This window comes from Melozone crissalis, unplaced genomic scaffold, assembly GCF_028551555.1.
Source record: "Melozone crissalis strain CALT ecotype California unplaced genomic scaffold, PUWL_Pcris_2 ptg000090l_1, whole genome shotgun sequence".
Lineage (NCBI taxonomy): Eukaryota > Metazoa > Chordata > Aves > Passeriformes > Passerellidae > Melozone > Melozone crissalis.
In genome coordinates this window covers 6,131,608-6,145,255 of record NW_026535867.1, presented here as the reverse complement: position 1 = coordinate 6,145,255, position 13,648 = coordinate 6,131,608, and the positions used below count along the sequence as shown (strand labels likewise).

General features: G+C 40.1%; 1 protein-coding gene across 10 annotated transcripts in view; it reads right to left on the bottom strand.

Moving 5' to 3' along the window:
• DMD (dystrophin) overlaps positions 1-13,648 on the bottom strand; it is a 1,043,683-nt gene that overhangs the window by 48,678 nt on the left and 981,357 nt on the right. For all 10 annotated transcript variants that reach the window (XM_054291254.1, XM_054291257.1, XM_054291256.1 and 7 more), the window contains 3 exons: positions 10,816-11,017; positions 7,350-7,435; positions 4,604-4,761 (listed from right to left, as the gene is read on the bottom strand). In XM_054291254.1, the coding sequence (XP_054147229.1) occupies positions 4,604-4,761; positions 7,350-7,435; positions 10,816-11,017 (446 nt within the window). The remainder of the gene's footprint in view (positions 1-4,603; positions 4,762-7,349; positions 7,436-10,815; positions 11,018-13,648) is intronic.

Genomic DNA, 13,648 nt, shown 5'->3' with positions numbered 1-13,648 from the left:
TAGCACTCCTCAAGACTGCCTCCAAAGTCAGGTACAGGTTCACAAAATCCTGCTGAAATAAAACCAGAATTGCTGTTTTATGACATTTACAGCACAGCAGCTTGAGGAAGGATTTGCTAGTTCCCTTTGGCCAGCTCTCTGTTGTCAGAGCCAGGAGCAGAAGAAATATCCTATGAATAGAAACAAGGGCTGCCTGAATCTGTTAAAAGAGACTGAGTCCCTCAACAGTAACACTGCACTTGTAAGTTATTTTCATAAAGACTTGTATATATAACTATATATAGTTATTTGTACATAGTACTGGTATTTCCTAACTGCTCAAAAACAAAAGCAATAAACAATGCCTCAAGAAACAATTGTCCAACCAATTCAAATCACAGCATTTATGGCCAAAGTCACTTTCAGGGTCCTGGCCCAGGATTTGTAACACCCAAATGCCTCCTAAAAGGACTAACAGCTCTATTTTGGATTTTATTTGCCTGAGTAAATACACTAATTTGGACACACTTCCATGGTTTTAGAAAGTAGGCTGATCTTGCCTTACCATTGATCAAGTACAAATCTCATAATGAAGACTACAAAATACAGAATATAAAAATACTTTGCTTCATCAAAGTGAAGCAAAACAAGGTTAAAAATACATGTATGAGTTAACTGCACATATTTTACTACTCCTTAGCTTCATCTGTTCTAGTTTTTAACATCAAGTACTCTGATTCAAGTATATCCTTGAAAGAAAGCATACTTAAAGCATTTTATAACCAAGTGCCAACCGTCCAACATTTTACTGAGGAATTGTGAGGGACATTTTCATCTGAGCTGCACTCTGCTCTCTCATCACATTTCTTCAAAGTCCCAATGTCACAGTAACTCATCCAAGGCAGTAGTGTGAATTCCTAGGTCCTGTTTATACTATACGAGGAAAGCATATTAATAATTTTCCACTGTGATTAAAACCGTGCGTCCTTCACTCCATATCATTTCCCTATCCTGTTTACTTAAAAAACCTACTCATCACAGAACTAAAAGGAAAGTCCTTTCACACTGCAGCAACACTGAATTCACTCAATTTTTCATGGATCTATAGATTGCTTTGATGCATTCTGAGCTTCAGCAGAACTATACAGTCTTCAAGTGGTCACTGGATTAAGCTCTTTGCTCTCTAAACTTAAAAGCATTTTTTTCTTCAAAATCTCAAAGCAGAAATTACACACCCCTGCCCCAAATAGAAAAGATGAGTCCCATGATATCGTTCTCCTCCCAAGAACTTCTACCAGCACCTTCCTGCAAATGAAGAAAACTACAGAAAGCACAAGGCGGGAGGGAGAAGTAGCAGAGGACTGGAGCAGCAGCCTTGGGAGAAGGGGACCCAATTCTCAGGAGCAGAGGGGTGCAGCAGGCAAGGCTGCTGCCAACAGCAGGGCTGGGCTCCTCCCTGCCCAAACCTCATTCCCAAGGACTCACCCTTCAAAAAGCAGGAGAGATTTCCCCTGTTATCTCTGGGAAGAGTAAACATCCCCTTTCTTTCTGCTGCTGTGCAGACAGACACGGCCGTTGCCAGGGCACCTAACCTAAGGGAGCTGGGAGAACCACTTCTGAAGCACACAATTGTTGCAACTCTGACATGACTGCAATTATATTGCTGGCTTATCATCACCAGAAAGAAGGAAGAAAAAAGGGAAGAAAAAAACCAAAACTAAAGAAAAAGCGTTCCTCAACGTGGGCGTACAAAGAAAGACTTAAATTAGTTCCCATGCAGTAATGTAAACTATGAACCCCCACAATATTCTTCAAAAATGAATTATCTTGCTCCAGTAACAGGAGGCTGCTGGGAGCAGCAGTACTGCTGGGCTGTCCAGCTTTTCCAGCCTCCCTGTCTCCTGGGCTGCTCCGTGTTCCCCCACCAATATTTCTGTGCTTGTCCCCCAGCCTGTGGATCCTGGTGCCCACCACCCTACACTGAAAGGATGTCTCAGTGCTCCCCTTCTCCCTTTCTCATGGGAAGTTCTGATCTCTTTCCCCATCTCCATTCCTGGCTGCTCCTTTCTTTAATGTCTCATTCTGCCCACAGTGTCTCCTTCATCACTATTATTCTTACTGTCATTCCCTAAGAGTCATCCTTATTTTCCATTCCTTAATTCCTTCTCCCTTGCCTTCATCAGGGCTTTCCCTATGTTTGGATTTCTGCTTCTCTCCCTAGGACTCCATCCCACCTATTCCTCTATCTCCCCTCCTCATCTCAGCCTCCCTCCCCCTTTCTGTCCCCCCTAGGAGATCTCTGTTCTGCTGCAGCCCAGACTGAAAACCAATCGGCACTCTGAGAGTTAAAATGAAGCTTCATCTGGAGGAAAAAAGAGAGGATGACATTCTTCCTATTGCAGGTATCAAAAAAAAATCTATTTTTCAGTGCAGGTAAGAGAAGAAAATCAGGTTTTCTGATGTTCTGATTTCTGAGCATGCCAAAGATTGTGTCCAGCTGTGCTTGGGCCGTTCCTAGAAATGCCAGCAGCTGGATATGGTACAATTTTCAGCCTGCTGGCATGTCTTTATTTCTAATGACAACTCCTTTTGCTAACTCCTTTTGTTCAAATAAACAGTTATCACAAAATCACAGAATCACAGAACAAGCTGAGTTGGAAGGAACCCACAAGAATCACTGAGTCCAACTCCCAGACCTGCACAGGATCATCTCCAAGAGTCATCCTACTTTAAAAAAAATTAGGTTTGATGTGTTTCATCATTGTGATTTTCTATTGTTTATTCCTAGTGTAAATGCACAGAATGGCAGACTTCTTAAAAAAAACCCTATGGCTTTGCCAGATTCTAAGGTCACTTTCCTTATCAGTTTTTCAATGGTGTTTTTAAGTGCTGCTGACATTTACTTGGGAAAACGACAGAAACCAGTGAGTCCTAATTCCTGAGGAAGGTCATTCGTACAAAATCTTTACCATGGATTTGTGTTGGTGCCACTTGAAAGCCCAACATGGAAGTTAAGGCTTGAAAGCACCAGCAGGGACTAACACAGCCATCAACATTACTGTGCACAGTTTATGAGCATGGGTTATTCACCCAGGACACAGCCCTATAAAACACTCATTCTGAAATGGCATCAAATCCCGATTAGAATTATAAAAGGTCATGACATGAATGACAGAAACAGTAAAATGTAAATCCTGTAGAATTAATCTGTCACAGGAAATGTCAAAAATACAGAAAGCAAATGTCCCATCAGAACTGAAGTTTGTGGTGATTTTAGAATTAGGTTCTTTTCGAAGTCATTGTGTGTATGCAGTCTACTTCCAAGCATTAATATTCATTGAAAACACTTGCTGTGTTTTGCTTACTACAGAACAGAAACTACTATATAATGAAACTTGAGCAGCAGGCAAAAAAGCAAACAACTCCCCCCTTCCCCAAGCAAACAAAAAAATCCCTCAGGGACAGTGAGGAGATGGGAAAAGTGCTTTCTTCCATTGTAATGTAGAAGATGCATTTAGCGTTAATCACAGACCATACATTACCTCCCCTCCTCTACCTTTTCACTAAGCAGCTGTCTTCATCTTGCACATTCTGCTGGTAGTTATGATAAGGATGAATAATTCCCTTAACTCTCTTCCTCCCCAGATTAAATAATTTACAAGTTTGAAAAAGAGCCTCCAGTTTGCTGTGTATTCCTCAACAGACAGGACAGGAATTCTTTCAGTACTCTTTAAAACAAGACTGGTATTATCCATTCAAAGAGTGGAAGGAGCTCATCGAGCACTCCTCGCCCCCAGACAGCACTGCAGGCAGTTGCCTATTGCTCCCCTGGGCACCTGGCTGTCACTGCTATGTACATGCCCAAAATTCAGATAAACCACTGCTGTTCACCCACATAGCAGTAACAAACAGTTATCTACTGCTGGGCAATAGAAAACTGTAAAGCCAGGAGCTACTGCAACCAAGACTTACACTGTTTGCAGGGTTCAGTTCCAACAGGAGCCCCAATGACAATTATCTGCCCTCTGAGCTAATTCAAATACACTTTGTCAAAGAAATAGTTTAATAAGCCAATGGCCACTACCATCACAGAATAATGAGGTTGGAAGAGACCTCTAAGATCACCGAGTCCAACCTATGCCCTGACACCTCCACTAGACTATTGCACCCAGTGCCATGTCCAGTCTTTTTTTAAACACATCCAGAGATGGTGATTCTACCACTTCCCTGGGAAGAGCATTCCAGTACCTTATTATTCTTTTGGTGAAAAAATTTTTTCTAATATCCAACCTATACCTTCCCTAATGTAGCTTGAGACTGTGTCCTCTGGTTCTGTCAGAGACTGACCCCACCTGTCTACAACCTCCTTTGAGGAAGTTGTAGAGAGCAATAAGGTCACCTCTAAGCCTCCTCTTCCCCAGGCTAAACAACCCCAGTTCCTTCAAACGTTCCTCACAGGGCTTGTGTTCCAAGCCCCTCATCAGCCTTGTCACCCTTCTCTGGACATCACACGACCCACAATACCCTAATCCTCATCCCAGACTTTCCACCCTCCTCAGAAGTACAGGGAAGCTCAAGATAAACACCAATCAGGAAATTCAGAGCCAGCAAAACGTGGACTTACAAACTGGAAGCAGCTCCTGACGCTGGGCTCGATGTTGCTGCCCCCGAAGGAGGCCACCTCGCCCAGCTGCCGCGGGATCTGGATGGAGTCGTGCAGCAGCAGCCCCAGCCGGCGCTGGTCACAGAAGCCAGTGGAACTCGCCACTTGCTTGAACAGGTCTGCAGGAAGGAGAAGGACACCAGAGGTCAAGCATCACCACCAGGATGTGGCAAGCAGCCCAGATTTGCGTCGTTTCCAAGGCTCACAGGTGCGGTCAACAGCCTTGGAGGACACGAGCACAAATAAAACTTCCATCTGGCTGCTTCTGTTCCCATAAACACTGGGGTTTTTCTGTGAAATGTGAGTCTTGTGGTAATTTTTAATAGTGCTACTGGCTTGTGCCTGGGAAGAAAGGCCACTCTAACACAGCACCTGTGTCATTACTGGTAATAGAAGCAGAGACTCGATAACACAGCTAACTAAACAGCAGGATCTTCAAGCCACAAGACAGATGTATAAAAAATAATGTTAAATGGTAAAATAATTTCATACAACATAGAGCACCTTTTCAAGTCTTAGCAACTCAGAGAATCCATTTCTCTTCCAGATGAATTAAAATGATAACCAAGAGCTGCCTAACTTTGATATATGACAATCTTTTAATTCAAGAGAATTTCTAAAATAAAATAAAAACTACAATATGGTAGAACCTGCCAGCCATCAGAAATTTTAATATCGTATTAATTTTTTGCTTCTGAAGTGAAATGTCATTTGATGCCATGTTCTGTTATTGCATCGTTCTAGAAGAGAATCCTTACAGGAAAGAATTATTATCCCTTCATAAGCGCAATTTAATTTGATGGGGATTAATTATACTAAGTATATATTGAGGAGGTTATAGAATGCATAATAAAAAGAAGAAATAGTCTATTGTTAAATGAAATATTTATTTGGCAACATCTCTGTTGACAATACATTACCTGAATAAATTCACCCTACTTTTCAACAGTTAAAAAAAAAAGAGAGAGCAAAATAAGGCTAGAATAAAATAATGCTCTTTTTTTGGAGTCACTTTTATATTTTACCCAACACCAGGGACACAATTATAAAGGTGCTTCCGCACTGCTCGAGATAACTTTCCTAGCACTGCTTAGACACCTGCTTTCTTCCAAAGGAATAAAGGAACAGATAGAGAAAGGATTATTTTTTAATTACATGAATTTCACTCTTGCAAAGTCTAGCTTTATAATGAATAATTCTGGGATGAATGCTTCCATCACCTCTGCAAGCCTTAAGACTCATGCTCTAGCACAACCAACTCATTTGCTACACAAATGAGACAAAAAATTGCAAGGGGTGCAAGTCATTGCATACTTGCAGCAATACTAATGGCAACTGCACTATGACTTCAGCATGGATGGCAAAGCCACTCCACAGCAGGACAGACACAATTCCTTCCTCTCCCACAGCTATTCAGCTTTCAATTTCCCCATCATTAAAACATTAAATGTCCTCAGCAAGGTTATAGGACACTTAATAGGTTATGCATTACCGTGCACGCACGCTGCAGGAGAATCTAAAACATGAATAAATGTTTTCCTTTATAACTTTGATGATCTTAGATGAAATACAATTTTGAAAAATATCTGTACTAAATTTTTTAGAATATTTTCTGAATATTTTTTCTTAACACCCACACTAAACATCTAGAAATCTAAACTGTGACATTCATTGTGATTGCCCTAAAATCTGATCCAATTACTCATTGTCATGCAGAGATCCCACTGTTGGTATTGTCTGTTTTCTCTTTAGAGTTCTTAAGCTTGCATTAGTAGAGAGTAAAATGATAACAACTGAAGAAGAACTGCTATGGTATTGGGTCAAACCCTAAAGGCTGGATTTTCAGTGGTATTTTTAAGTGCTTGAATGAGTGATACCAGTTAATTCAACAAGAACGTTACTCTTGAGAACTACATTTATCAGTAATTCTTTTCTGGATCCTAATCTCATTAGTGAACTGACTTATCAGTCACATAAAACTAAGACTGCAAGTGAAATTTTTTCAAGTATTTCCCCTTAAAATAAGCAAAATTTGCCCACCTTCAGTACTTATTTATTGAAAGTTATTTATTTAAAGGTAGCAACTATGTTTAAACACAATGTACATAATAAGACTGATCACAATGTGGGAATCATTAAAAGAAGTTAATATATTTAAAAATAGTGCAATGCAAGTGTCCTGTAGACACGCATTTTTGTGTGTAAAGGTGTGCTGAACCAGTGGTCTCCAAAGGGGTTCTTGTGCCTCAGGGAGTGTTCAAGACAATCCATCAGGGTGCAGTAAAGAAATACTTTTTGTACAGATAATAAATTCAATTGAAAGTTTTAAAATAGTTTTTATTAAATCTTTATCACATCCTTCTTAACTTTCTACTTTTGCTATGCTTTATAATGTAGACAATATATTAGTACAGCAGTACATGTACATAATTTATGAATAGATCTACATCTATTGGAGGTGCATGGGCAAAATTTTTTCTGCTGGGAGGGATGTGATCAAAAATGTTTGGCAACTGCAGGGCTAAATTGCCTAAAACTACAGAGAACAAATACCTTAAAAATACAAGGTGAAACAACACCCTTTGCATCTGCAATATCTAAAATAATGTTTCTGTATGCTATTTAAATGTTTATTCAATTAAAAACCAGGAGGAATAAAACAGGAACACAAACATAAGGTAAACCCAAAGTAATTACATAGACTTACATCTGTATTTATCTTCCAGGTGTGCTTTGCAAAGGGACACGACACCGGTTTTGAAAGATAAGACACGGATCCTTCCTGTTCGACCCCTAATGGAAAAGAAACACTGGCTGATAATAAAATCCAATCATGTCATAATTTGTTTACTATAACCAAGTTCACTGCAGTACTGTAGACTTCATAAATTAAATCTCACAGACAATACTCAAGCTGGATGGTTATTAGTTAAGCTAGAAAAACAAAACATTGCTGTGGCTTCACAGGCATAGGTGAACTGCAGTGTGCGGTTGTATCAACTCCACGTGAAATGGTCTCGATCAGAAATAACTACTCATCTCTTTTTTTATAAAAAGAGTGAGTAAAGGGTCTTTTCACTATGCTTCCTTGAACAGGCTTCTCTATGAACTGCTGCTGAGTGATTCTCAGAGGAGATGAGGTCCCTGACAGAACAGCAAACTGTTCCTCTTGCCAAAGACAATATAGCTTTACTTCCACCAGAAATCCAATGTAACAGTCGCCTTTAGAAAGTCTTTGCTTACTGTCTGTCAGCCATGCCCTGACTTGCCTGAAAAGGCAACAGGAAGCCAAGCATGAAAAAGCAGCCTCTGCCAGAAGTGTGCAGTGACAGAGACACTTGCAATATGTTCAGGTGAAAGATAAAGCCTGCCTCGAAATCATGGCAAGGCAGGCAGGCTGTACAGTTATGCCATTAACACCTTGGGGTGGTTTCTGAGCTCCTCCTGGCAGCGCTCAAAGCTCTCCTGTGCAGTGCCAAGGGGCTGGGACACTCCAAGCAGCCCCTGCTGCCTGTCAGTCTCTCCCCCACGCTCACTCCTGCCATGTAACGTGCCCACACTACTACTTCTGCTTTCTAATGTGACAGAGAGAACAACATCCTCCTCTGAGCTGCAGGCAACGCACTGACAAACCTTCACATCTTCTCTCACTCATCTGCTTTAACTCAATTTACTCCCAGTTGCTGCCTTCCCCCCCAGACTTGTGTTTCTGATAGCATTTTAAATATGTAACATCTATTGCAAACAAAGATATACACAAAACAGGAGGCTAATGCCTAAACCCAACATTTTTGAAGCAGAGACTTATCAACAGCTTTGAAGTGTCACCAGTAAGGCCCCCACTGGGAATGAGATGAATCATGTAGAGGCAGGCCATGGTCATGCATCAGGCTGCACCACAGGTAAAGATGCATGGGGTCTTTTTAATCCTATGAAAGAGCTGAGGAGCCAGCAGTGCTCATTTACCCACACATCTCCCCTGCAAACCCTATAAAAGGTACAGACAGAAACCTGTGGACAAAACCAAATTTAGAATTTGCAGCTTTTTATTAAAGAATCTTGCGTTTTTCATCATGAATAAGAAGCAATTGTAGTTTACCTAGGCATTCCACACTCTGGTCCTCTCACTCCTCTCCCTCAAATCTTTTCCAAATTAATTATCATCTGTGCCCTGAGAAACTCCTCCTGATGAATACCAGACTCATGCAAATTATACAAGAGAAGAATATAGAATAATGATTGCTCTGCAAGGCAATTAAATTGAAACTTGTACGAATCATGAGTTGTTCAGTTCACTCTCCTCTCCTCCCAAGTCAAACTAATAATTTAGCAAGCTACTGCAAATGAGCATGAGTGACTGATCAATTAAAACAAATCCGAAATGTGCTGGATTTGCAGAGCTGTACCCATAATTAGATCAGTCATTGACTGTGAATTTGATTAATATCTTTACAAATGACAGTTTTCAATTATAAGAAAAGTAAAGATGCAGCACATTTAATTAAACGTCTCTGGTAGCACTCTGAACTTTGGTTGATCTCTGCCTATTAAGTTTACAATGAAAACTAAACACACGCAACCCCAAGGTCACCTCTCTTACCAGTGCAATTTAAACTTGAATTTTAGTAAAATAGCTACAAGCTTTCCTCACACATAAAAACACCTTTGTGTTCCATTGTGCCCTGCAATGTGCAGCTCCCCAGCACACCTAGGGAATTGCCTGGAGGCAGATAATTATAATTTCTAATGTTGTACTTGCAGCACAGTGCAACATAGAGAAAGCTAGACTGGATATGGCTAGTGCACAAGCCACATGCAAACTGGACAGGTCAGCTTAGGAGCAGCCTGTGGAATGACCTTTAGTTCCCTCTCTGCCTCTTATGTGACTGATACAGATTAATATCCCCAACACATGTTTTGTTTTCACTAACTGGGAGTCCTCAACTATGTCTTATTTATGGTTCATGGTAACTAAGAAGTGGATCACTGTTCTGTGCCAGCCAAAGCAGATTAAACAAATAAAACCTGGCTCTTGAATGAATATAGCCCCATTCCCTAGATCTGGTAAACTAAAAGAAATATAATGTAATTTGGGTAATCCACAGGACACTACAGCTGCTGCAGGGGATGTCACAAAAAACTGACTAATTGGAGGTGATCCTTCAGGAAGACATGATCTGTACAAATCTGTACTTTTATTTTTCAGGTGATCACTGAAGCTTCACTGCTGTGACAAAGAGTGGATGGAAGAAAAATGCTATGGCCCTAAAACAACAGGATGGTTCAAAATGTAAAGGGAAATATAGTAATTGTCCCATGACCTTCCAATTCTACATGTAAACATTTATTCCACCACAGAAATGAGCATGTCTGGCTGGAAGTGGCTGATAAAAGCCTTAAAAACACACAAATTACTTCAAAAACATTAAATTCTCCAAATACAAATATAATGGCTTATTCTAAAATGAGCTTGCAAACATATGTTGAAATTTGCCTATGCATCATGAGCAGTATCATTAACCCACTTAAAAGGAATACCCATAAATTTTCTTCAGGTATATTTAGTATTGTGTTTATACTGATGGGTACACTTTTTAAAATTAAATTTTGAATTAAATGTTTCTCAAATCTTCTTACAGCTAAGGGTTGTAAGCACATGAGACAAGAGATGACCCTCTTCCATCTTTGAAAAAGAATCTCAGATTGAAAGCTATGGAAAACTGACATACTTGAAAAGGTTTAACATCCAGAGGTATAGACAAGCAGGAGTTTATATGGTGTTCATTCTGTTGCTTCTTGATAATTCTCTTGAATTTCTTTATCAAAGTAAATTAAAATGCTATGTAAAGCCACGACTTACAGTGGACAGACATGCAGTCACAGAATTGGTCTGAACAAAAAAAAAAAATCTGCTTAAAAAGTTGTTTTCCAGCTCTCTCATTACCTAGCTTAGTAAATCCAAGATTGTAAGCCGAACCAAGGGCTGTATTGATTCAGCTAAATGCAGCCATTAAACCATTAGGTTTATTAAACTTTCATTTCAACTACCCTTTTTTCCAGCTCCAAGCCACCCATGCTGTAATGAGGCAAACAGCTCAATACCCCTTCCCCCTCCCCTTGTGCTACTGGGAAAGCTTCTGGAGCTTCCCCATCTCCTGAGCCCCTACACATACGTGTCATAGACATTCAGCAGCCAGTTGAGGCACATGTCCACGCAGAGGGGGACGTTGACCAGGTTATTGTGCTCTTGCTCCAGTCGATCGTAAATGGTGGTCAGGCAGTTAATGATCTGCAGAATATCCATTGGCTGGTCATTTTGTTTGAGGTTGTGCTGGTCCAAGGCATCACAGGCAGCAGACAGACTCAGGAGATCCACTGTTGAAATAAAAAAAAAACATACAACCATAAAGACCGAAGAGAAACAGTGGTTGTATTACCCACATCTAAAAGGTAAATACAGCGCTGTACTTGGCTCATGTGCCTGGCCAGAGGATGTAAAATGTCCTCTGAAAGTCACATGCAAGACCGGTTTCAGAACTCCTACAGATGCACTGTTATTTAGCAGTGGCCTTAGAGACCAGTGTGTATCTGTTTCATTTTTAGCTGTAAAGTACTTATTATGCTCTTGGGTCCTATGGAAAGATTACACAAATTGCTGTGCAAGTAAAAACTATGTATTTCATGCTTTATGTTCCTACAGATAGACAGACTAATATTTGATTACTGCACTCACCAAATGTGCTCTTACCATACCACAGGTCATCAGCTTTCCTGAGATGCACTGCCCATTTCTTAGAGAAGTCCAGCAATCTTAACCAAACCAAACTCCACAAGGAATATGCAAACAAATCAGAGCTGAACTGTGATTAACCTCTCTGTCACTTTTCCTCTAGTGAAGAGAGTGGAAAGAAGGTTCTGGAAACACTACATATTCTGTTTCAATTTTTATTAATAAAATGTATCCATTTTTAATTCTGAACAGCATTTATAATTATCAACATCTCTATGGCATTACCGAGTAAGACTTGGTAATGCCATAGAGGTATGTTTAAACTAATTAGTCAACATGCAACAGAAATTTTTGTCATAGACATTTAAAAAAATTTTTTTTCTCCAATTTAAATCAGTTGAATTTTGAAATGCAGATGTCCAGGGCAAAACTGAACTTCCCTTTCTCAGCTCCTAACCTCTGCAAACTAACATCACCAAGTAGCATCACACTCAGGGCACACAAAATCATGGGATGTTGGCTCACAAAGTAAGGCAGGAAGGACAAAAGAAATCAGAAAGATGAGATAGTTGATGATGATCTTCCGGCTGCCACAGGGAAACACTTCCTAACTCCCTGCAGTGAATTTCCAGGGTGTGAGCAATGGGGATGTTGAAGCCCAGATGCTGTTAATCCTGCTCACACCATGAGCAGTCACACAGTGCAGGACAATGGAATATGACCCAAGGCAGTAGCATCTGGTCCAAAATGAACTGCCCAAAATCATCCAGGAAATTCTTCACGAAACTAGAAAATGAACTGACTCAACTGCAAGACCAGTTTTTCTTTCACTGGAATAAAAAATGTGTTTTCTTGAGTGCTGGTGAGCAGCATCTCCTCATAACGTCGAAAAAAACGCTACATAATGAGCAGAAGCTAAATGCAGAACACAATATAGGAATTTTTTTAGAACTTGATCCTGTTTAAGGGCACATTTGGCATATTCACACTTGAGTATCCTGTTTTACCCAGGATGAAACTGCCCCTTTGATGTCCTAGTGGGAGATGAGAAATACTTTAGCTGCCCACAGGGCTGGTTTGCAATGCTGCTTGGACAGTACGCTGGGATTTTGTAATTGCCAAAAGAATTTCAAGAGTATACATTTCATTGGAAATCAATAGGGACTTACTTCTGCTACTAAATCCCTTAAGCACTTCTGAAAATTTTGTCCCCTGGGCCTAATATACCTACTTGCTAGAGTGAATAAGGAAACCTTGGAATGCTATCCCTATTATTACACTAAGAAATTAAACTTTGACTCCATGATTTTGTGCAGAGTTTTATTGGAGTTATAGCTTTTTTTTCACATTAGCATAGAGACATTTATTAAAATAAAGTATTTTGGAATATTACGTTTAACCTTCTAGCATAAAAAAATACAGCTATGCTAAGATCAGTGTTAAATCCTGAAAAAGCATCAGATCTGTTCCTGAGCGTCTCAGAAAGATGTTTTTCTTCTAAGAATTCATTAGTCAAATTGAAAATGGAGCACAGCCCTCAAACACCTATAACTGAGCTTTAGGCTGAACTCTCAGCTCCTCTGAGACTACGAATCAACGGTAATTAAATGAACCCCTCGGGCGTCTGAGTGGCAGCATAATTATATATGCAGCTACTGCTAAACATGGGTCATTCCACTTTGTGAAAGCTCCTCCATTAATAAACAGCATCTTCTGAAAAGCCTTTCAGCCCACTCTTCATCAACCTCCTGTCCTATCCCGAAGTTTGAAACACACAATTATCTCCTAACAAGCAAAAAGCGCTTGCCAACACGTTTTGCTTTAGGGAACCTCTTTTTGTGGGAAAAAGGAAGGCTCTGGCCTTCATCACATTAAGATCCTCCTGCATCTTTCCTACCAAGACTTAAGAAATGTGTGTGTGGGGTCCTCTCCCAGAACACAGAACTGCATATTTATTTCCTAAATGCAGATACGAAGGTCCTGTAAATGACCAATTTACACAATCAGATATGTATTGAAGAGCTGAATATTTGGCACCCTGCAGTGATTTGAAAAGCTTTACTTGAAATAAACCACACCGTTTTATGCTTTGCACTTCTTGTGGGTTCTCTGCCACTCTTTTACACTTTTCTATTTAAAATTCCAAAACTGACTCCAAAATCTGTGTGAGCAGTGGCTTCTAGCTTACTTTGAAGTCTAAGTCACTTATATAAATATTTCTTTGGCCTCGAAGGCCAATAGAGAAAAGGTTAGGATGTTTTTAACTAGACACTGCT